The 24445-nt window shown below is 43.3% G+C and overlaps 1 protein-coding gene across 1 annotated transcript in view; it reads left to right on the plus strand.

Moving 5' to 3' along the window:
* The window catches only part of GRIN2B (glutamate ionotropic receptor NMDA type subunit 2B), a 200355-nt gene that overhangs the window by 80017 nt on the left and 95893 nt on the right, over positions 1-24445 (plus strand). The window contains exon 3 of the mRNA XM_056516421.1: positions 2082-2680. Coding sequence (XP_056372396.1) covers positions 2082-2680 — 599 coding nt within the window. The remainder of the gene's footprint in view (positions 1-2081; positions 2681-24445) is intronic.

The raw sequence follows: 24445 nt of genomic DNA on the forward strand, positions 1-24445 counted from the left end.
CTCTAGCGTTCAGTTTGCTACAAGTGGCTTTCAAAGGCACAGTGCAATGAAGGGTGTTGGAGATGACTGTTCAGGAGTTTTCAAATTCTGGCAGATGCTGTGACAATAGTTTGATTTTTCCTCTGTCTTTTCTAATTTTCTCCATAAGCTTCAGAGACATAAAGTATCTTTTTATTAGAAGAGTAGGTTCTTTTCCTGAACACAGTTTGGAGAGAAGGGGTTGAATTCCAGTGGTAAAAAATATGAGATGTTTTCTGTGTATTGAGCAGCTCTAGTTGCTGCTCCTGGTGGTTTTGTTTTTTTGGGTGGGTTTGTTTTTTTTTTTTTTTTTTTTTTTTTTTTTTTTTTCTTTTTTTGTCTTCACTTTGTCGCTGTTGTCTTTTCCTTTTTTTTCTTTTTGCATACATTCATTTTTCCACTAAGCAAAGAGCAGCCCTAAGAGAACTTTCACATGTGGGTGGTGAGCTGTACAGAGGAAGTGAACAGTTGAATCACCAAACCTCATAAGAGAGGCATGGGGATCTGGGAGCAAGGACTCTTTTGTATAGGATGTGACCCATAGAGAGCTCGGGAAAGAGAAATGAGCAGCTTAAGGCTGGGTATAGGATTCAGGCCTTTTTATTGTTGTTTTTTTTTCTGGGGTTGCTGAGCTATAGCGTATTTTGTCAATATAGGAAATGGCTATAGGTAATCAAAACCTCAACTAAAGGATGAATGGATGATTGATTAACTACATCCCTGCTGAAAAACAGCTTTACCTGCCAGGCTGTAGGAGACTTAATTTGGTAGAGGGCTGTTCTGAATGTGACTATCTTGAGGTAATGTCTTGAGGCACAATTAGTTTTCCCAGGTCTCAAACTCCTGAGTTTGTCCTTTTCTAGCTCTGGTCCAGTTTTCCAGGCTTATTAAAAGAAGGTGGGGCTGTTCTTATTCCTTTAAGTGGTGTTTGGATTTAGAGATCTTTCTTATTATAATGGGAGTCTCTACATGGAGAGATAAAATTAAATTCTTGGTTTTTTGTGTTTTTTTTTTTTTTAATTTGTGGTTGGGTTTTTAAAAATGATCTAATCCTACTCTACAGAAGTCAGCAGGAGTTTGCAATTGATTTTAGAAGATAAATCCCTCAGAGAGCCTATTGGCAAATACTTTTTTCCATTCTCTTCCTTCATGAATTGGGCAAAAACAGGGATTTGCATTTTTCTGGATCTGTCATAAATTGAAAGCCTGGTATCTGGTGAAATCCCAGGACAAAAAAAGATTTACACTATGCCATTGGAGAGCTGAGATCTGTATAAAGCTCCCTTGGAGTCTTCGAGGTTGTAAAGTGGTACAAATTCTGATTTTTGCAAAGACAAACTTAATATGGTAGAAGGATATGAGAGCAATACCAAGAGAAAGATTAAACTGACATTTCTCTAAAACATGGTGTCAACAAACCTTTAGAAATCTGTTTTATTTTAATGTATTTTATTTTATTCTGAGCCCTTGCAGTTGTGCTGAGAACTGTGCAAAACTCTGTGCTGCTGCTTGCTTTGAGAGGAGCTAGCAGTAGAGAATTGTCAGAGCTATTTGGATCCAGTGATTTTGCCTACTCTATTTTTACTTTGATCTGGATACTCAAACCAGAGTGACTGTCCCAAACTCAGTATTAAAATGACTGTCCCAAAAATTAGTATCAAAACTACTGTGTATCCTGTTTATATGATGATCCTGTGATTAAAGCTCTTAATTTCATGGAAATATTTTGTACATATTCTGTTTTTCTGTCCTCACTTGTGTACCACTTGCTCTCTGTCTGCTAGAATCAGGCCTAACAGTGAAACCTTTAAGTAATTTTGGCAACCTGCCTTTAAATAAAGTAAGGACAGCTGGTCATAAAAAGAATTTTACTTCCTTCTCACTTGCTTCACTTAAATTTTAAAAAGTTAAAAATCTTTACGCTCTGGCCAAGATATGAAGTAAGATTCTGACTCTGTGCCTACCCCTTTATGCTTTTATTGACTAGGAAAGCTGTTTATTTCCTTTGACCTATTCTTGTTTTCTTTTTTTTCTCTCTTCCTCTCTTTGACTTCCTATTCTAGGATGAGTCATCCATGTTCTTCCAGTTTGGCCCATCAATAGAACAGCAAGCTTCTGTCATGCTCAACATCATGGAAGAATACGACTGGTACATCTTCTCCATTGTCACTACTTACTTCCCTGGGTACCAGGACTTTGTGAACAAGATCCGCAGTACCATTGAGCACAGCTTTGTGGGGTGGGAGCTGGAGGAGGTCCTTCTGTTGGACATGTCCCTGGATGATGGGGACTCAAAGATCCAGAACCAGCTCAAGAAGCTCCAAAGCCCTGTTATCCTCCTCTACTGCACAAAGGAAGAGGCCACCTACATTTTTGAGGTGGCCAACTCGGTGGGTCTGACGGGCTATGGCTACACGTGGATCGTGCCCAGCCTGGTGGCAGGGGATACAGACACGGTGCCATCCGAGTTCCCCACAGGGCTCATCTCTGTCTCATATGATGAGTGGGACTACGGTCTTCCTGCCAGAGTAAGGGATGGAATAGCCATAATCACCACGGCTGCTTCTGACATGCTGTCTGAGCACAGCTTCATCCCTGAGCCCAAGAGCAGCTGTTACAACACCCAGGAGAAAAGGATTTACCAGTCCAACATGCTCAACAGGTAAGGGAAAGAGCTGGGCCTGCACTAAAAAGGGTGGTCAAAGGCCACCTCTGATGCCAGGGTATTTCTGCTGGGGTGTGTGATGCTTTGGACAGCAGATGGTGCTGGCCAGAGCCTTGACAAGGGCAGGTGAACTGAGGGTGGGGCCACGTTGCTGTGCATCAGGAGTGCCAGTGTTGTCACCCCCTCAGAAAACCTTCATACAACACAGAGGGCAAGTCAGCATGAGGAAAAGGAATAATGAAGGCATAGTGCAACACATTGAGTGTGCCCCTCAACGCACAAATGAATGCTTTCATAGCAGCACTGACCTTCTTGGGGTGTCTTTGCATGACTGGGTCTGCAGCTCTTGGGTGGGTTCTTGCAGCAAGCAATGGGAGTGTTTGTGTTGATGTCTGGAAGGCACCAGCTTCTGTTCCAGGCACCAGCACTGTGTGAACAGGTGTCCCTTGTGTAACCTATCTGGAATAGTTTCATGGCAACTGTTGTCTGAACACCAAGTGTCCTTCTGCTGTTCATTAGCCCTAAATTACAGGATAGAAAGAAGTGCAAAGAGATGTGGAGAACTAGAGCTGCAAAAGGAGTTAGAGCCATCAACTCTGCTCAGATCCTGCTTCTTACTCAAAGCCTTTAAAGACCTTGGATGTCTTAAGAATCTGGATTACCTCAGAGCTTGTGGTGTCACTGCTCTTTGGCACTTCACTGGCCATTGTCTGCTGGGTGTTTTGAGTACTGTTCTCTCTTGGGTACCTTTTGCAGAAAGCTTAGTACCTTGATTAAAAGAGCAAGTTTTTTCAAACTGAAAAGAGTATTTAAACATAGGGATAACATGTTTGAATAAACATCTTTTTATCCAAATTCAAAATTTCCTAAGAAACAGTGCTAAGACATCTATTTAAGAGCATAGAGGAAGCTTGTGGTGGAACAACCTCTAGAACAGCACTCTGATTACTAAATGTTCCTTTTTGTCCCAGATGGAGTTTTAGCTAGTAGCAAAGCAACCCAGATAATTAGACATGGAATCCAGATGCCCCCTGACCTGCTCAGCTGTCATTGTCCAATGTTCTACATATAAAATCCTTGAACATGTACGATCCTTTGTGGTGAGAAAAGGAGAATCCAGGCAGTAGCCATCAGGCCACACAGAGCTCAGTGTCTTTGTTCATTTGTCATGTTGAATCACTGAGCAGTGCTGGATTGTGGTCTGCATGCTGTGACCCCTCACTGTCAATTTTACTAGGCAGATAGAGGGACTAAGGGACAAGGGAGCAGATTTTTGCTTTGCCTGAATGTTGGGGACTGTAAGAGAACTTTATTCTTTGGCCCAGTATATTACCCACATTGCTATTTGTTCTTTGTTTCTATGATCAATTGGCATATTAGCAGATTTTACTGCTTTTGCTTCCTCCTTTCCATGCTGTTTTATTTCTCTATGCAGGCCTTGAAACTACCAAAGGTGCCCAAAGTTTTTATCTCTTTCCTTCCTAGCTAGACTTAGGAGTAAGGGTTTTTTCTTCAGCTCTTTTGAGTCATCACTGAAATGATTAAGCAGGGAAAATATATTTAGTGTATACAAAAACAATGAGAAGTAACATCAAGGCAGGCTTTTGTTCTACCTTTCCAAATGAAGAGGGATTTTGGGGGGAGCTCTATTGTGTCTTTTCAGCAGTTATTTAGAAAACAAAACGTTCCCTGCTATGGGATGCAGCGTTCTGCAGAGACCTTCTGCTAATGAGTTCTGTTGACACTCTGTTAGCCTATGCATAACATCACACCCATATAGCTGTGCTGCTTCAAGGAGCCAGCATAATCTCTCTGCATAGCACCTTTTTTGCATTGTTTAGAAGTTGCCAGCTCAGAGACTCTGGAGTGCAGCTATGACAGCACTGTTGTGCCGTGTAGATATGCCCTGAAGCCTGGGCACCCCACATGAAAGCAGCTCTTGTCACTTTTGAAGATCCTAGCTTTCTTTTCACCTTCATGGCCCAAATTATGCTATTTCTGCTCCCTTGTCTGCTTTGGGTACAGCATTCACAGGAATGAGTGCCAATACGTGTGGCTACACCCAGCTTAGTTTGGGTACTGACATCAGTCTCACTGAGAAGCACAGTCAAATTAGTCTGTGCCAAGCTCTGTTCTGCCACTGTGTAGATTGCTGCAGGCACCTGAGCCAACTCAGAAATAATTATACTTTTGCAGTGACCTGTGAGCACAGTGCAAACATTGGCTTTGCCTCACATGGTGCTGGCCTGTGAGGGGGCTCTGACCTCGCCTGCTTTCCCCCACATCTGCCCGTGCTTCCACCCTCCCTGTATTTCCAAGGGAGATGGTTAAAAAGTTAAACTTCAGTGGGTTGGGTTCTTAGTTCTTTATTTAAGTCAAATTACTTTCAGGTACCTTTTGAAGTTCAAAAGCTAGTGGTGTCTGAAATAAGCCATTGCTTTTACAAATCCAAGGGTTCAATAGAAATTGGATGGCTTCAAACTCAGCCTCACGCCTGTGGAGGAGGAGAGGGAGAGGAGAAGCACAAGATGTGGAAGGAGGCAATCATGAAGATGTGAGTTCACCTCACTGAGCCAAAACCCACAGAGATTAATAGCTGTAATCTGTGTTCATACCTTCCAGTTCTATTGAATTTGCTGGAATTTACTATGTGCTAAGCTTCAAACCTCTCACGACATGATTTGCCAGTCTGGGATATTACAGATTCTGCAGACCTGGCTACTTCATACTTTCTGTAACCCCTTCCACCTCCTATTAGGATCCCAGGTACTGTGCACACCAGGTAGTAGCAACACCTGCATGACTGGAGCATGGTTTGGCTCATCTTGGACTGGACTACAGGTTCTGGAAAGCTAATTTTAGCCTTGCTCTGGACCAAGCAATACTATATTCAGCCATCTGCAACTTACAGTTCCCCTTCCACATGCCTACACAGAGTGAAGAAATGCACGTACGTGGGCTTGGTGTCTGGGGAGACAAAGTGTTTGTGTATGTGACCTCAGATAAAGCATCACCATGTAGCTACTGTTTCAGAAACTCTTGAAGCTGATCCAAAGTGGTCCAATTTACTTCAAATCCATAGCTGGGGAAGCAGTGCAGTAAAGGAATTTTCCCATTTTATTCTTTGGAGAGTGACACATCCAACTAAAAGAAGGTGTAATTTAGTTCAGCTGGGGCACACTATACTCTGACTGTGAATTAGTCATTTCCCAAGATCATCCTTTGAACTCTGACCACTTCTTGCTTTTTTCCTCGTCTTTCTGAAAGGACAGTTGTTCTGAATGCAGCTAAAATCAAATGGTCTTGCTCAACATGGTGTCAGTGGTTCATCTGGGTATATAATGGAGTAAAGAGAAAATGAACTGAATGTTGTTCCGATTCTCCCTATCTTTGCTCCTTTTTACACTGACACTTGTTCAGTTTTGCAAGAACTTGTGCAAACAAAGTTTTATTTGAGGTATGGCTGCAAGCACAAAAAGAAACAAGACAGACTGTTATCTAAATGCCATTTCTTGACAATGTAGGTGTTTGGTCTGCATCTTCTTGTATGGCTAATGGTCTCATAGCAACTGTTGCTGTCTGTTTTGAAACTGGTTCTCTTTTGTGTTAGACTGGAACTGCAGAAGTATGATCACGACCATTGAATATTTTGGATTTTGTCCAACTTGCTGATGAGATAACTCCGCTAAAGAGTAGTGATACTCTTTAAATGTAAATGATACTTTGAGAGAGTTTTGTTCTACAAGGTTTGTTAGTTATTTTTTTGAATGATTTTTGAGGAATTTTTCCTCTAGTGAGGGATTTATCTCAATTTATGCTGATAATAGGCTTAGGTGGTAATTTGGAGTCCAAATATCCAAATGCTGTTTCCCAGTTCAATTACAGTCTTTAATTCTTTGTTCTGTTGGTAATAATTACCTATTCATTTATTCCTTCATTGTCCCAGAAAAAAGTCTGATCTGAATATTTCAGTCTACCAAGTTTATACGTTATCCCAATATCTGGTCTTCTGGGCACCCAGCAGAACCACTGTGTGCTCTGCTCTTTTCTACTGAATGAGAAGATCTCAAAGGTTGGGAAGGAAATGTTCAGATGAGGAGCTCTTTTCTTGTGGTCCTTCTTATGAGAGCTGCTAGGCTTCCAGGCATCCTGCAGAACTCATCGTTTTTCCCTTCACCATGGCTGCTGAGGAGTGAGTGGGCAGAGGTGGATGTGTTTATAGGCAGCCTTCTGCTTATTTCGTTATTTTAATTGATGGGACAGATTTCCTTGAGCTCTGGATTGGTGCTTCTCATTACATTTTAGCAATGGGAAGAAATAACTAAATGACAGGAGTATTCTTAGGAGTGGAATTCAGAGATGAGTCACGAGAAATGAATAAAATTTCTGGCACATATTTGAGAAATGGAAGCTCAGCTGTTTTGTATGGATATTCACAGTCTTTGGGCTACATAAGCTGGGGTTTTATTGTAGCCTTCAGTGAGACCTGGGTTCTTTCTCCGTATTGTCATGGCTGCTTGTGAATGCTGGGCCATAACTACTAGTTTGTTGTTGTAGGGTTTCTAATGAGTTCTCTACTGATTGGCTTTAATAGTCTCTCATTTAACACCAGGCTGCACACAGCAGATTTCATTTTAATAAAAAGTGCAGTGGAGCATTTGCTCTGGAATTAAAATACAAATGTGGAATTATACCACCTTTGCAAAGAAATACTTTTAGAGGGAAACAAAGTTAGGTTCAATTCTGTACCTCAGATTCTTCAAAACAGCTGGCAAGCTTGCTCAATGCATTGTTTGGACATGACTCTTCCACTCTGGGGGAAGTAACATCCATCTGTAGTTTTACCTCACCAAACAGATAAGAAATGCAGAAAAACCTTTGAGTACTTGGAAACTGTTTTCCCTGGAACAACCAGGGCAAGCTCTGTTGTCATATGACTGCATTTCCCTGATGGAAACTCGGAATTGCTGGGGCTTAGATACCTGAACAGTGAGCAGAGAAAGTTCTTGCAATTGGGTTGTACAAACAAACTGCTTCCATGGAAACTCAAGACCATGTGGGTTGTACATATCCCTAAAAAAGTGGAGTGCCCCTGCAGTGTCACCCTGATACCTGTGAGCAGCACCATACCCATAGCACCCTGGACCTGTTTTCCCCAGATCAGTGCCAAGGGCAGTGCCCAGGCAACACCTTTACTAGTTTCTCTGGTCTCTCTCAACCCACCCTGCTGCCCTCTCCTCTGTAATAGTGGCAGCCACTGCCCTCCACACCAGACACAGGGGTCATCATATGACATTTGCATTGTTTCCTGGAGCCACTCTGTGTTGTCTCCTAGCTGAGTGAGTCACAGACCTTCAGACAGTGCAGAGGGAGTTGAGGTCAGGAATGGGCAATGGATCATTTGCACTGCTCCTTCTCCATTCAGTTTTTGAAGTTTGTCAAGTTATGCTCCTACTAGGAGACAGGAGTCCTGTCTCACTCAGTTTGGCAGGGCTACATCTACCTGCTTGGCAGCTGGCTGGGAAGCCCTGCTCCAGCCCTTGAGTCCTGTGGTGCTCCAGCTGTGGGAGGCACAGTGCCAGGACTTGCTTCTTGATGCTGGGGAGGTGGTGAGAGAAGGTGTAATGGTGTGTTCCTAAGGATGCAGAAAGGATGCCCTTTTCAGAAACTCAGAGAGTGAGGGAGCATGGGTAATTTTGACCTTTAGGAGCCTTTAGGGCAGTGTCTAGTTAGCAGCTCATTGTGTTCCCACTGGCTGGTGTGTCCTGCTGGTGCAGAGTGGCAGCACTGCTGACAGATTAGACATCCCTGCTGCTGAAATCTGCTTGTTCCTGTCACTGCTCCAGCAGCAGCTGGAGGCTGGGCTGGCCCATGCCTCCTGCCTCTGTCAGGGTCTCTCTGCCTCCCTGCATCCCTAGTTGCACATCATCTCACTCTCTGTGCGTGCTGCCATCACCTTTTCCTGTCCCTGTCTTGCATCTCCCATTGCATTTCATTTGCCCTGTGTGCATTGCAGTGGTGCAGTGCTGGAGAAAGGTGCTGTTGTCTTCCTCTGACTCAATTTTTTTCTGTCACTGGAGAGGAATGCTGAGGGCAGATTGTGACATGCTCTTGATCCAAGCCTCACCATACAGGTGGGTGCTAAGGGTGCCTGATGCAGAAGAGCAGTCTGTGTGGCTGTGCTTGCTCTGCCCAGCTCTTAAGCAATCCTGCTTGGGCAGTGGGAAGCACAGCTGTCCTGCAGTGGAAGGTCAAACATCAAACTAACTTGTATGCTGGTAGGACACTGGAGATCCCTGGCTTCTCAGTGGGAGTATATGATGGCACAGCAATAATGTTTGTTCCTCAGCAGGCACCACAGGATGCCTCAGTCCTGCATAGCTGGGTTTTGTCAGAGGGGGAGAGGGGGAACTTGCTCTCTGTGGACAGCTGGGTATTTCAGCCTCTTTGCAATTAGAATAGGATCACAGAATCACAAAATATTCTGTGTTGGAAGGGACCCACAAGGATCATCAAGTCCAACTCTTAAGTGAATGACTTGTACATGGATTGAACCTGCAACCTTGCTGATACTAGCACCTTGCTCTAACCAACTGAGCTAATAGAAGGGTTCAAGTGAAGTGATGGGTTTTTGGCAAGCATTATCTTTTGATTAAAGGACATACCCTTTCATTAACTCCTCCAAAATCCACCAGCTGGGAATGAATTTTGGTATGCACCATCAGTTTCCAGATGGGAAAATGTCCATGTTCTGCTTCCAGCCCTCTGAGACATATTCTGCTCTGCAGCCAAGTCCAATTAGTGCTAGTACCGTGGCAACTTCACTTGCTGGTGACAATATGTTTTAATGTTTGTCTTCAGACTCTCTCCACTTCTCATGGAAAGTGAGTCAAAATCCTCCCTCTGTGGTGGAGCTTTGGAGCCACAAACCCAGTCTGGGCTGCAGTTTAACACCAGCTCTGCTGTTGCTGATCACAAAATGCATTTAGGGTGCTGTGGGCTTGAAAACACCTCAGGGAATCTGAAAGCCGGCTTTAGCAGAGCAGTGGAGGGATGGTGAGAAATACCCTTTTTTTCCTTCAAGAACTGGCTTGATGGAGCAATGGATATTTTCTGGCTTGCACACCTGCATGCTGATGGCTGCCCATATGTGGTTTCATCTCTGGCACCTATCAGGAACGTGTGCATTTTTTTCCTTTCTTTTTTCTCCCCCCCCTCCTCCCCTCAGACTTAACATTCTTACTATCTTTCAAGTTTTTAAAAATAGGAACTGCCACGTTGCCATGGCTCCCTGTGCAACTCTGGAGCAGCTTTTTCTTCCCTTTGATGCAATTTGGTCCACGATTCAGTTTGACAAGACACCAGTGCTGCTTGCACCTAATGCTCCCTCCTGAAAGATGGGGGTTTGGAGGGAGGGACCATGACAGCCTTTGTGTTGTCAGAAATTCACTAAAAAAGGGGAAAAGATGAAGTCAGATGACCTTTCTAAGAAAAGAGTGGAGGTATTAACCCTGGTGTGTCTGGGATGAGATTTTTTTAATGTTCTGCAGTTTAACACTGTTCCTGTGGTTTAACTTTCAGTGGGGTGTTCTTTCCCCCTCTCTGTCCTACATGGTTGTGTGATGGAGCTGAGCCCTGTCAAACAGCTGCCTGCTCCCCTGCTGTGCAGTGGCTTTTGCCATCTCTGCTTTGTCCAAGAGATTGTGTGTGGTTAAGTGCTTTTCTGAATTGAGGCTTAGAGCACTCCTGACTAGATGCTGCTGACGAAATTCCTGTCAAAATCATTGCTTCAAGGGTTACTCGAGTCTTGCATCCACATTTTGGGAAAATGTGGATCTGAATATCTGTGGGGCAGCTGAATACTTATCTGAAAGGGATCATACCAAATACTGCACAGGTAACAGGTTTTGAATACCTGTTACCTGTGCAGAGACCAGACCTGCCTCTGCAGACCTGTTCAGACCTCTCCACTGGCCTATTTTCAAGTAACAATAATTCTTAAAGTACATTTTGTTTTACTCTGCAAGTTTTATTTTCATTCGCAGTCCAAAGGTGAACATTCTTTCAAAAACCTGAGTGAAAAAAAAAATCCCTGTTCATCCAATTTTCAGTTAAGAGAGTGTGAAATGAATGAATTTGTTCTGCTTTCAAATAATTAACCAGCAGTGGGGTTTCTGTTGGTGCGGACAAATAACTCAAAGCTAGCTTCATGTCAAACTTTAGGAATTGGTTTGCAGTGTTAGACAAGGGATTCCTGCTTTGCTAAGGTTAGAAAATGTGATTTTGAATTGAATATAAACATTTGAGGGTGATCTATGTTACCTTAGTGTTATTTTTTTTGTATTGTACATTCACTGTGCACTATATTTCTTGAAGTATTTGAATTGAATATGATCTAGAAATGTGGTCTTTAAAATGCTTGAATGTGAGTGAAATAATAACAAAGAAAATAGAAATAGCAGAGACTTGTCAGCTTGTTCAGTACACCCTGCTCTATCATTTCTGCAGCATGTTCTCTCCTGATTTAAGTAGTAAAAATGTCACTGCTCAAGCCTGCAAGCACCTTAATATAAAATGAATATTAAAATCTAACCATAGTTGCCCTTGAAATGATCAATCAGACTGAATGCTGCCAGCTATCTTCATACAAAGAAAGCTCTTTTCTACCCCTGTGGAGAGATTTCTGATCCTGTTATATCACACCAAACAGGTCTCTACACCTGTCTTGATTGAATAAGGATGGTAAGGTGATTTGGCCTCCCCTTTGTAGTAATGTACCGTGAGAAATGGTGGAAAACCAGCTTTGGTGAACTCAGTGTTGGTCTGTGTTAAGGATCTGGAGAGACAGAAGATAATCAGATGAAGAGTTCACCCTCTTGATGGTGTGGTCATGGTGGAAGAGAGCTGCCACAATGGACTGAAAACCTGTGAATCTCTGTAGCCTGACAGTGGTTAAAAATGCACAAATGCTGTCTCGATGCTGACTTTTTTACTTGGTTTTTGAAGCTGTATTAAAACGAGATGGAAATGAGTTTCCAGTGTCTTGCCCAGTGTTCTTCCCTGTATTATTAGTGTCACAAATGAAATAATTTTTCAGCAAGAGGGCTACCTCCAGTAGCAGTGTCAGCATCTTACATTTATTTATGACAGGCTGTAGCATCCTTTATCTGCAGTTCCAAAGCACTTTACAGAGTAGAAGGGGATGGCTTAATTCACCCAAAATTCAGCCATCTCTGGGGTGAAATAGAGCAGCTGTTTAACAGAATATAACACGAAGTGGAGATGAATGCTGTATCTCACTGGAGCTGCATGAGGAATTTCAGCTGGCAGAATTAATTTACTAGAGGTGGATTTTCGCCAAGACATTGGGGGTGTTTAATGAGCAAAAGATATTAGTGGCAGTGCCACACATGCCTCTCTTATGCCTGTGTGAAGCAGGCAGCCAGCAGCTCCAGAGTGGTTTCACAGAGGAGGTTAGCAGCTTTTCCAGTGTGCAAACTTCAAGAGCAAATGATATCTAATTTCAATGACCTCCTTCCTCCCAAGAGAATGACATGTTTCGAGCTGACTTTTTCTAGATTTTACATTGATTATCTGCTTATTTTCCCTGGAGACTGCCCTGGGCAGAGGGAGATGTCCAACAAGGCAGCTGTGGTTACAGCCTGGTTACAGACAAGTGCTGACTAGAACTGGATGGAGAGCAAAAGGGTTGACTGCAATGAAGCTCTGAGGGGATTTAGCCACATGGGTAATAGATGTCATATATAACAGATGGTCCTCCCAAAAGGATACTTTTCATTGCTTTCTTCGCCCTTAAAATAATGTATCACTGAGAGATTAGGGCCTGTGAGTGATATGAGGTGCCTCAAACAGATTGCTGCCAGCAATGCTTTCTACCTTCTTCACAAAGATGCTGATGTTGTCCTTCTGCATCTGAGTGGTGACGTGTGGCATGGTGAGAGCATACAAGAGCTGGTACTTAAGCCATGACAAAATGCTCTTCAGCATCACCAAGGGACTGTGAAGACTTTGAGGTGCAAAATACAGATGCTTACAGCCTCTGAATAAATCTGAGCATCTAGCAAATGCTCTTCAGTATGCCTAGTGTGTACTCATGTCAAAAAGCTGTTCTGCAGGGGAGAGTGGGATATTGGGCTTTCCAGCATTGCCTTGCCCAGGTTTAGGAAGTGCAGCAGAACCATTATTTCACAGTTCTGCATGCTTTGCTGCCCTTGTCTCAGTTTCCTTTTCCTTTCCTTGCAAGCATGTAGCTGAGACACTGGGGGGCTTTACTTGCAGATCTGTTTTGGTTTTAATGTAGCCTGGAGATGAAGAAGCTCTTTCTTTCTGCAAATGTGAGACTACAGGTCAGATGAATCACAGAATGGTTTGAGTTGAAAGGGGACCTTGAAGATCATCTTGTTCCAAGCTCCCCCCATGGGAGGGGACATCTTCAACTGGGCAACCTGTTTCCTAGTATGTAATCTAAACCTACTCTCAGTTTGAACCCATTCCTCTGTGTCCTGTCAGTACATGCTCTTGTACATAGTCCTGCCTCATCTTTCCTGTAAGTTCCCTTTAGGTACTGGAAGGCCACAATTAAGTCACCCCAAAGGCTTCTCTTTTCCATATTGAACAATCCAAATTCTCTCAGCCCTTCCTCACAGGAGAGGTACTCCAACAAGTGCCTTGGAGGTGGCACCAAGCCACGTTTTCTCTGATGGCTGTGGAAAGATGATAGTTCTGGAAAAGGCTCCAGTTTGATTGTCTAGAGTGAGAAGTTTACTTATTTTACTGATTTGTATTTTTTTCTCCAAGCAATTTTTCATGGAAGGCTCAAGTTTGAATTGATGAAGGCACAAGCTTAGCAGTGCTGTGAAATTGATTTGGAATAGTTTATTATAGTTCCATGAAATTGCTTAACAAGGAAGTTTGGCAAAGTGAGGGAGCCAAATGAGAAAAGTATGGTACTCCCAGCACTGGGAGTACTGTGTAAGCCAGTACAGAGGGTATGCAGGCAGTCAGGGGTGGGATTAGCCACAGGGGAGAGGAGAGCTGCCCAAGTGAGAGGCATCCAACTTGCATTGCAGGTCTGGTCTGCATTGCTGCTGGTTTCCTCCCTTTTTGTCACCCTCTTCTGGATCCTCACAGAGCCTGCAGAAGGGGTTCTGCCTCTTGGTGCTCTGCTGCAGCAGCTCAGGAACATTTGTTGCAGCCATTAGTTGTGTGGGGGCAGGTCCCCAGAGAAGGGCGCTGGCAGAAAGGGAGCGTGGGGATGTGGTGCAGATGGAGAACCACTTGGGGAAATATAAAGCATCACTGGGCTTGGTTTTAGAGCACTCACTGTGAAGGACATGCAGCTGGTTCTCCAAGTGGGAGGGCTGTGGGTGACACTGACTTTCATTCCTCTGTGTGGTTTGGAGATTGCCTTGCCTTTTCAGATGCCACAGGTCAGAGCAGCAGTAGCACCTAAAACCAAGCAGTGCTGTGATTTTGGCTGTGGCCATTCTGCTGGAGCTGGGCAGTGGGAACTCCTATGCCAGGAAATCCCTGAACCTCCTCTTGTCATCTGAGAAGTCAAGGGAGAGCAGCCATATAAATTTGTCATATTTGTGACAGAGAGTCATGCTGAAAGTTTCTTTAAGTATCAGAGAAAGCTGTGTGGTAGCACCGAGGGGTCTCATCTGGAGATGGCTGTGGTCCACTCCCCTCACCACTATAGAAGGAAGGAGGTGTTGGGCTGGTCAAGGAGACAAACACTGTTGTGCCTGTACCTATTTACCTAATTACATCATCTCTAGGATGCTGCTGCACAGAGCCATGGGCCTCAGCCAATACTCAGGGTATTGAAGGTGTTCTCAGTATTGCAGTAGTCTGGTGAGGTGTCAAGGAGCTGTCTTGGTACCACCTGGGAACTGTGGAACAAGTTTTTGTGTAGTGGCACATGCTGGTGGGACTGTGAAAGATGTGGACAAACTGAGAGAGGTCTGTGTTATAAGAATGGCTCTCTGGTAACACCTCACACCTTTACTGATGCAGACCTGTGTCAAAAAGCTTGTTCTCCTCATCAAGTCCTTATGCCTTGGTTTTGCAATGTCTGCTATGTATTTTACCACTAAAAGTGCAATTTCTTTATGTTCCTTCTTCAGGTCAGGAATCCCTTTTTTCCCCTCCTTTTGTCTTGTCAGCAGACATGGGAATAGTGGGCTTGTTCTGGCCAGTGGGTGCAAGAGGAAATTTAGAATGTATTCTGCATTATTCAGAACCTGTTCTTCTGCAGCACTTCTAAAGAAGGATGTAAACGGTGGGTAGTCAAATAGAGGAACAGAGAGGATGGAACAAGTACTTAGATGTTTGAACTAACAATTTTTTTTTGCTTCCTCCCCAACCCACTGATCCTAATGGGTTTCCTGCTGTTTCCCTGAGCGAGTGCTTTAAGGGGCTGGGAGTGGGACGCCTGTGAGCTTGCCAGATCAACAGCAGTCCTTGCTAACTTACATTTTATCCTTCTTTTTCAGCATAATTTTGGGGCAGGCTTGCAGGTTTACATTGTGGTAGGAGAGAACAGGAGGTTGCAGGAGAGGCAATAACCCCTAGGCACAGCCTATTGCACTAGTGTTTCCATGATTCCATGCTCATGGAGTTTTGCAAACAGCCAGGGATGAACCCACTGATTTTGTTATCAGTCATGTCCCCTTTGTGTGTCTCTGTGTCCTTCCATCACTCCCATCTTCCATCTTCTTATCCTTCCTCAATAGGTGATTCTTTTCTTTAGGCATATTGAATCTTAGCTTAAAACAGGAGAACCACCCCATTTTTCCTACCCCCTTTCTTTCCTCTCTTTCATCTTTTCTTCCCATGGAAGTGTTTGAAGTAGCACAAGTTCCTAAGAGAGGCGTGTTTTTTTTCTCCCTTTGTGCTTTGGCTCTGTGTCCCTTTTTCATTATATCTTCCCTTTGTTATTTTGTTCTGCCTGCCTCCTCTCTCTGTTTTCTCCCCATCTCTCAACCCTTCTTCAAGGCTTGTTCTTCATTAATATGTTAATTTCTAGCCCAGGAATGGTTCTTGCAGCTCACTGTTCACCAGGGAGACCCAGAGGAGAGAGCCAGGAGAGAGAGAGAAAAGAGGGAGAATAAGAAAAAGGAGTGAGTCAGTAACTTACAACAGGATACGACAAGGGGTGATAGCAAAGGAGAATCTTGCACTGACAGGTGTCAGGATGCCAGGGAGAAGAGGATTATCCACAGTTTGAACTAGATTGGTCTTTGTCTATTGTTTTGACATTTTCAACTTTTGAAGCTTAATATTAGTAGAAAAAAAAAAAAAAAAACCCTGAAAACTAAGGAAGCTCTGAACTCTTTTTTTCAAGTAGTTAGTTTTTGGCAGTTTCTAAGTTATCTTTGCCTCTGCACAGATTTTTTTTTAAACATCAGGCCCTACTGCCACCTTGATATGGTATCTTTGTTTCATTTGATTCAAACTTGTTGTCTGTATGGTCTTTGCATAAGGCTTCGGGCATATTTTGCAGAATGGACAAAACCATACTAGAAATTCTCTGAAGGGAGTTTTACTCCAAAAGAAATTTTCAGGTGAGAAGTGGAGAATGTTTAAGCTGCTGTTCAGGTAAAGAGGTATGAATAAAGACTATAATACTCCAGAAGTTATATAGCAGTGAAAATGTTAGGGAACCTGGGGTTATAAGGAGCATGACAACTGCCATTAGAGACAGGTGTGATGAGTCAAAGTTTTCTTTCTGCCACCCACCACTACAGTTACTGGGTGGAAGGTTGCAAAGAAAGAAGAGATGGAGGCAGGCACCTCTGCATCATGGACCAGATCAGGGAAGGATGCAGAGTGCCAACCTATTGCAATTTTACCCTGAAATTAGGAAACCTCTAGCTATTGTATTTGCTGTTTTATATCTAATGAAGTGAGACCTCTGTCTGTGCTCGTAGCCCTAGGACCGTGATTGCCCAAGCAAATAATTAACAATGCAGCAATGGAGCTGGCAGGGTGGGTGGCAGGAGGTGAGGAAGCAGTTCTGAGGAAGGACAGGTGGTAAAGGAGAGAGACAGGCAAAGACAAGCTCTGACACAGTGCTGCAAAACCTGTGTGAGCTGGAAGCAGAATAACTGGGGAGCAAAACTCAGGGGGACTGCTGCAATGCTCTGTGAAGTCCAAGGCCCCTGAGCCAAGAGCCTTTCATATATTATGTGCACACAACTGTGTCAGAAGAATATTATTTAGGTTGCAAAGGCAAGCACTTCAAACAGAAGAAAATTCCAGAATTAAGGCTGCAATCTTAATTTGGCATTCTCGTGTCTGTGCATTACAGTGCAGTGGTTTCATTGCTATCTTTCAAGACAGGACCCCTGCCTGTTCTGTATGCAGGATGGGTGACATTTCCTGGCCGAGCAGTGATTCAGTATTTTGTTTCCTTTGCCTTGCTTAATGTGTATCTTTAAGCTTTGTATTGTGTCTGCTTTCACAGGCTGCTGAGAATTGAGGATTCTTTGTCTCAAGGTGCTATCTGTGGCACATTAGGCCATTATCTCGGTACATCATGAAGTTCATGGATTTTCACCCTATTCCTACGAGATGAGAGGACACAAACTACTTTATGTAAATCCATTGTAGAGGCGGGGAACTGAGGTGCAGCAAGATTAAGGTCAAAAATGTCTATTAATTTTTCATGGCCCATCTGAGACACCTAGAATCTCATTATTCAAAGTACTGATCATTACAGAATGCTTTCAGTGTTGAAAGCAAATTTCTCTTTGTCTTCAACTCAGCAATTCTTCAATTGCCCCCTGCCAAGACTTACCTAGGACTGAGCACCGTTTTTCATTGATTTTTTATTAATGTAGAAATGGAAATTTGGTGGCACACAAGTTAGATGGGCTGTTTGTTTATATGCTGTATAATTGTTTGTTTTGCAGAAATAATCTTGAACCCAGGAGAAAAGCAAAACAGTCTCCAAACCATTTTCCTTTTTTTAATTTTAATTTGAATTATTTATTTCAATATATTTGAGATAAAACACTGGATTTTGAATTCCAATTAGTTTATAACTTCAATATGTATCTTCCTTTCATTTGAAAAAAGATGTTTGAAAATGTTCTGATTCAAAAGAAGACAGGCTGAATGTGTATATGTATATATATATATATATTTTTTTTTTTCAACAAAGTCAAAACTTTGTGCTTACTGATTTGTCAAAATTGGTCTCTCAATACAGTACTTATTTTTGTTTGGAACTGCCATCAGACCGAAAAAAAGGGCCAGAGGATCTGTCCAGCTTTTGTTAAGCACCCAGAAAATGGGGTGCACAGATTTAGAGACTACTTGTAAAAAATCTAGTGTGAGAGATTTTACTGATCTCCTCTCCCTTGTGTCTAGTAATAGGATGCATGTGAATTGTTTGAAGCTGTGCCATGTAAGGTTTAGACTGGATGTTAGGAAGGTTTTCTTCACTGAGAGGGTGGTCAGACACTGGAACAAGCTTGTTGGAGAGGTGGTCAATGCTCCAAGCCTGTCAGTGTTTAGGAGGCATTTGAGCTAGATGATTGTTGTAGGTCCCTTTCAACTGAAATGGATAGGATAGGATAGGATAGGATAGGATAGGATAGGATAGGATAGGATAGGATAGGATAGGATAGGATAGGATAGGATAGGATAGGATAGGATAGGATAGGATAGGATAGGATAGGATAGGATAGGATAGGATAGGATATTCTGTTCTATTTGTACCACCATGGACTTGTGCAGAGGTTGGGACAAATCCAGCCTTGCAGTGCACCTTTCAGCTGGCTTAGCAATATGATTTTCCTGTTTGTCCTAGCCATTCTCAACCTCTCACTTGATTACTGCCCATTTTCCAAACAGCTAAGTTTGATTCCCAAATTAATCTATCTAGTGCATTCAATGAGATCAGGGTCCTGCAAGAAAAATTGTTGATTCAGGACTTATTCTTAGTTGTTATGCAAAATGGGATGCATACAAATTGTTTGAATAACTATAATGCTGACGTTTTCCCTCTTTTGCAGTGTTTGACTTTGTGTAATGAATGAGCCAACACTTTGCCAAGCTGCATGGTTTAGTGGTCACAAACTTGTTGGCTTTTCTCTCCCACTGCTGACCTCTTGTCTTGTCTCCACCAGCTTGCCTTGTCTGTTCTGCCCTTCTGGCTTCTTGTCCCAGTCTGGTTCTCACCTAGCAAAGTTAGAATCTACCTTACAGACAAATAATCTAAGCTCCAGAACCTGGATCTAGAAAAATCCAGCCTCCACTGCTGGATGGTGTCACTTATTTTCATCCATTTCCACTTGTCTCACATTCTGACTCCTTGTCCAACCTGTCTTCCCTTCCCCTCATCTCCAACAAGTCACAGTCTGTTTGTCTAGATAGCCCAGGTGTCACACCTCCCAGTTCTCCCATGCAGCATTTTAGCCCCTTACTTCTTAGGGTGTCCCAGGTCAGAGTATCCTGATTACCTTCCTGCTCTTTCCTGCTGCTTTGGAATTAGCCAGCCTCCTTTTCCAGCAATCTCTATGTGCAGGGAGCAGGCACAGTCATGGGAAATGCAAACCCAAGAGAAACCAAGGATTCCTCCTTCTTCTGCTCCCCCAGCCCACTCATAGGCCTTTTTTGAGCCTTAGACTACAGAAGGCCCAGTCAAGAGAGGAGTTTAAAAAGGATGGTTTTTTGGTTTTTTTTTTTGAAAGCTCTAATAATTTTTCTTGAACAACTGTAAATTGCAGTTTTTCCAAAGGCTTATGACCTGTCTAGGTTTTCACAAGTATGGGAAAAATCAGCATGAAATGAATGTTTGCTTTCCTCTCTCATCAAAATTCATGTCCCTTGAAAGCAGAGAACTACCAAAGCTTTTTATAAAGGTCACTATCTTTTTCTTAATGTTGGTAAAATAGCTTTTTTTTCCTCTTGTCTGTTTTTGGAAAAGAACGGACCATTTTAAGTTCAATCTTCGTCAAATATCAGACATGACATGAACATCTGATACGGAAAATGTCACTCTTAAAGATAAAATTTGGCATAGCTAGAGGAATTTATAAGGAAGGCTTTACCTTGGGAAGAAGAGGACAGCTTGAAGAGATGGTGACACCAGCTCCAGCAATGCAAATCTCACCTCTGTCTGTGGGCTTCCTGGAACATTTTTAGGAGGTTAAGATAGATCTGCTTACTGGCTGAGTATGTTCTTGTAGGGTCTTAAACCTGGGTCTCAGTCAGCAAGCAGAGAAATTAATTGGTTTATTTCAGTTTGAATTGAAAATTATGTTTCTTAGAAAAAAAAAAAAAGAAAGAAAAAGTGTCTACTCCAGGCTTTCAGCACCTTTAATGTTCATTTAAAAATGTATGTCACACAATGAAAGAAAATCGGTGCCAGTCCCCAGCACAGAACTAAAACAAATCATCTAAACAGTTAGAAAAAACAAGTGCAAGAGTGGAAAAAAATTCAGTTTTCCACAGGCTGCCCTTTTCTTTCTTCTCCTTCTCTCCCTCCCTCCTTGCTTCAGCCATGGGTGTTCAGCTACAGGGCTGTATTTTGCAGTCCTACCTTCACCAAAACAGATTAACTCATGCAGCTCATGAATCATCCCCAAACATGGGAAGCCTTAGTGGGAAGAAAGCAGCGCCAGAGATACTGTTTTTTCTCAATTTTTTCTAGAATGTTTCCAGCAGCCAAGTGGCATGTTGAGGTTACAGGCTCCAGATAGAACTCTGGCTGAGAGCTAGAGAGTGTGGCAGACTGGAAGAGGCAAGTTTGGGATCAGGATGCTGGGAGAGATTTGGCAAAGATTTGGCCAAGCACCTTCTGACACTTGATGAATCCTTCCTTTGTCTCTTCTTGGAGAAAACACGGTGAAAAATCCTACTTCTTTGGACCCCATGACAAGCATTCTGTGTTCTGGGAAGAGATTTCAGAGTAGGTGGTGCAGCCTTGAACCTCACCACTAGCCTTAGGTATACATTCATAGAATCAAAGCATCATTTAGGTTGGAAAATTCCTCAGAGATCATTGAGCCCAGTCATTAACCTAGCCCAGTCTACCAGTAAACCATGTCCTTATTACCCCATCTACACATCTTTTAAATACCTCCAGGGAGAATGGCTATCCCATTCTCTGGGCAGCCTGTTCCAGTGCTTGACAACCCTTTCAGCGTGGAAATTTTTCTTTATATCTAATCTAAACCTTCCATGGCATAACCTGAGGCCATTTTCTCTCATCCTATCATGACCACTTATCAGCAGAGGTGTGGGACTTTGAGATGAACAAGGTATCTCAGTCTGGTTCAGTGCTGATATTATCCCTCTCCTGAGGCCTTCTCAGATAGTTCTTGTGAATTGTCCACAGCAGAAGGGGTGGGGGTTTGAGTGGGGCTGAATTATGAACCTCCTTCCCATGGCAGGTAAGTGATATTTCCTGGCTGACGTTCAGTAGACAGTGGAGGTAACTTGCCTGGCTGATGCCCACTTTATACTTTCTCAGGGATAAATAAAAATCTCCAGGGTTATTATGATTCCTCCTCACATGAGTCTGAAATGTGCTGAATATAAATTGAAGAAAAAGAGGAAACAGGAAAAAACACCAGCATAGCAAATGATGTGCAAGAGGGCTGGTGCCTGTGGCACTGCGTGTATTCAATTTCAGTGTGCTGTATTTACTTCTGTTTCCCTCATGAAAAGACAGCCTCCAGGCACTTCACTAAATGGATTGAAAGGTTTGTCTGGTTTTAATGATGCTTCTGAAAGAGCTTGTGTGTTATTCCTCCACTCAAATACTTCAGAGAGACTTTGCAATGCCTCTTGGTAAATCAGAACATTATGAATACCTTGGCATTTAGGGGGTAGGCAATTATCTGTTCTGGGACTGCTTTAGAAGGAGTGACTGGGGTTAATAAGCTAATGTTTTCTAGGAGAGGGTATCCTAATCTGTGAGAGTGTGGGAACAATCAGTGGATTAATTAAGATGTGTGTAATGGCATGGTATGAACATTTAGCTTTTGCAATTGCAGGAATTGGAAGCACAGTTTCAGTCTGAGGTGGGATGCTGTGCCAGCACTGCTCAGCAGTAGCCAAAACTCTGATGTGTTACCAACTCCTTTCTAGGTACCAATGCAAAGCACAGCACAGTGAGGGCTGCTGTGGGAAAATTAATTCCATCTCAGCCAGACCCAATATAAAGCTCTACCCTTAATTATCATGGTAGAAATCTGCAATATCAGTGTGTTGAAGAGTGCCACAGAAGAACTGTGCAGCAGGGGAGAACTAAATGGAGTCACAGGGATGTACCTGCATAGCTAAGATATGGTTTTGGCAGCAAAGAGAGGAACTCAGTGATCTGGGTGAGAAAGGATGCAGTTCTGGTTCCTCAGCATGATAGTCATGAACCAGCATCCATGGGAAAAAGATTGGAGCAGTTTTTTTTTCTGCTCACATTCCCAAGTAGCCTCAGCTATGTATCAGTGGTGAAGGATGGGGGAGAAAAAACTGATTTGGTGCCAATGACTGGTATTATCTGTGCACACAAAGTGCTTGTATTAGGGAAGAAGTCCTACTTGGTACTTCTGTGTCCTCAAAAAAACAGCTGCTCTAGAGGTGGCAGATGTATTTCATTACCCATACAATTACATCTATCATTAGCCAAGTTGGGGCTGGCACTATAGCCTGCTGTGATGACACTAGTAGATGCCGCAGGTTCAGGCTTCAAAGACTCATAGAATCATAGCATCACTAAGGTTGGAAAAGACCTCTAAAGTCATTGAGTCCAAGCCTAAACTGTCATGTCCACCACAAAACTGTGACCCTAAGTGCCATCATCTACCTCCAGGGATGGTGACACCCACCTCTCTGGGCAGCCTGTTTGCTGGCCCAACTTGAAACCATTTCCTCTTGTTCTATCTGTTGTTACCTGGGAGAAGAGACTGACACCCACTTGTCAATGACCTCCTTCCAGAGCAATCAGATCCTTCCTGAGCCTCCTTGTCTCTAGGCTAGACACCCCCAAGTGGCCCCTCTGATAGACTCTGTTTCCCTTAAATCCCTCTTCACATCATCTCCAATTTGGTAAAAATGTTCTTCCTCTGACTCTGTGCCTTTGCCCCCAGCAGATCCAGATCATCAGCTGGGGGTGTGTGTGTGGTTGAAGGTCTGAGTGTTCTGCTCATGCAGAGTCTTTTTTTTATGGTATAAAATTACTTCTGAAAAAGGGATTTAGAGAATTTCTTCTATATCAGTATATATGACATCTTCAAATTTAGGGCACCTTCCCAGGGAGTCTTTGCTTGACATCCTTATCTGAAGTCAGGCTTTTAGGATTTGAGGACCCAGTGCTTTAACTACTGGGCTTAGCTAGTGGGCTTTTCTGGAGAGGAAAGGAAGGTCTTGGTGACTGACTAGAAGGCAATGAAGGGAGCAAAGGATATATGCATCCAAAAGACTGTGAATAATGGTGCAGATTAATGGACATGAATTGTAAAAGGTTCTGTCTCTGGAGAGCATCACCTTGTCTTGAGCTCTGAGAAGTGTCTGAAAACACTTTCCATCTCACACCTTGTAGAATTTGAGGCTTGTGTGTGAGCAGTAACTTTTAGAATTGATGGGTCAGCAGCTGAGCCCAAATTCCTAGCCTGTTTTGTAGTACCATGTGGGCATAGAAAAGCAGCCAGCAGTAGAGTCCATTGCCTGATTTTCACTCAAGCGAAAGACAGTGATGCAGATAGCAGTAGTTACTCTATTTCTGAGAGGTATCACGTTAAAGAGCTTGTTAATACCCTCCTACCTCCTTCCCATCCCTCAGGCAACCAGCATGGGCAGCAAGTATAAATAAATAAGGATATGCAAAGGGCAAAATTTCATTCCAGCTCAGGGCATGTTCTGTGAAGCAATGAATAAGCACTTAGAGGGAAGGCTGGGATGGAAATCTGCAGTGCTCCTTCCCGGAGCTGGAGATAATTGTTAAAGGCAGACAGAGTCGGGGTGTGGATGCAGCTGAGTGGGACTGCACGAGTGGGAGAAAAACATGCCTGACTGACTCTGGCAATGGTGGGGGGTGCCTATTCTGGCAGCAGGTGGGTGAGTTTGTGGGCTGCAGTGAAAGTGTGGTGAAGATGCATGATTGAATTATTAGTTTGTTATGCACGTGGCTGAGGCAGCTGGGGGGAGGAAGGTGGTCAGTGGAGCAGACTTCTCCTGTCCATGGTGCAAAGAAAATACTGGGGCCAGTATTTTGATGGAGCTGTGATTCTAGAGGGACTCCCAGTGAGCAACAGCTCAGCATTGAATCCACCTTTTCAGCTCTCTGGGGCATGACAGCATCCTAATTCCCTCTCGGGCTTTGCAGACTGGTTTTCAGATATTGCAAGTTGCTGCAGGGCAACAAATCCATCTGAAGTACATCTGGGTAATAGAAAATATCAATTTTGTGCCATCTTTCTTGTCTGTCCATCTGTCTTACTTTGCCACCCTTTCTGCTTTGTCTTCGTTAGCTCTCCCTGGCTGTCACTTGAAGCTAAAATGAACTTTCTGGTTTCCCAATTGGTTCTTCCTTTCAGATATGGTTAGCAGTGATCCTGGATTCTGGGCCATGTGTGACTGTGCAAAGAGGCTGCACTGTGCCTTGGGGAGAGGGGAAGGCAGGGCTAGCCAATTTATGATGAGAAGCACCTAGAAAGCAGGGTGTAAACCAGTCTGAAAGCAGCAGGGATAGCTCTGAGCATGTGTGCTGGTGGTGACAAGACCCAG

Source organism: Oenanthe melanoleuca, chromosome 1A (assembly GCF_029582105.1).
Source record: "Oenanthe melanoleuca isolate GR-GAL-2019-014 chromosome 1A, OMel1.0, whole genome shotgun sequence".
Classification (NCBI taxonomy): domain Eukaryota; kingdom Metazoa; phylum Chordata; class Aves; order Passeriformes; family Muscicapidae; genus Oenanthe; species Oenanthe melanoleuca.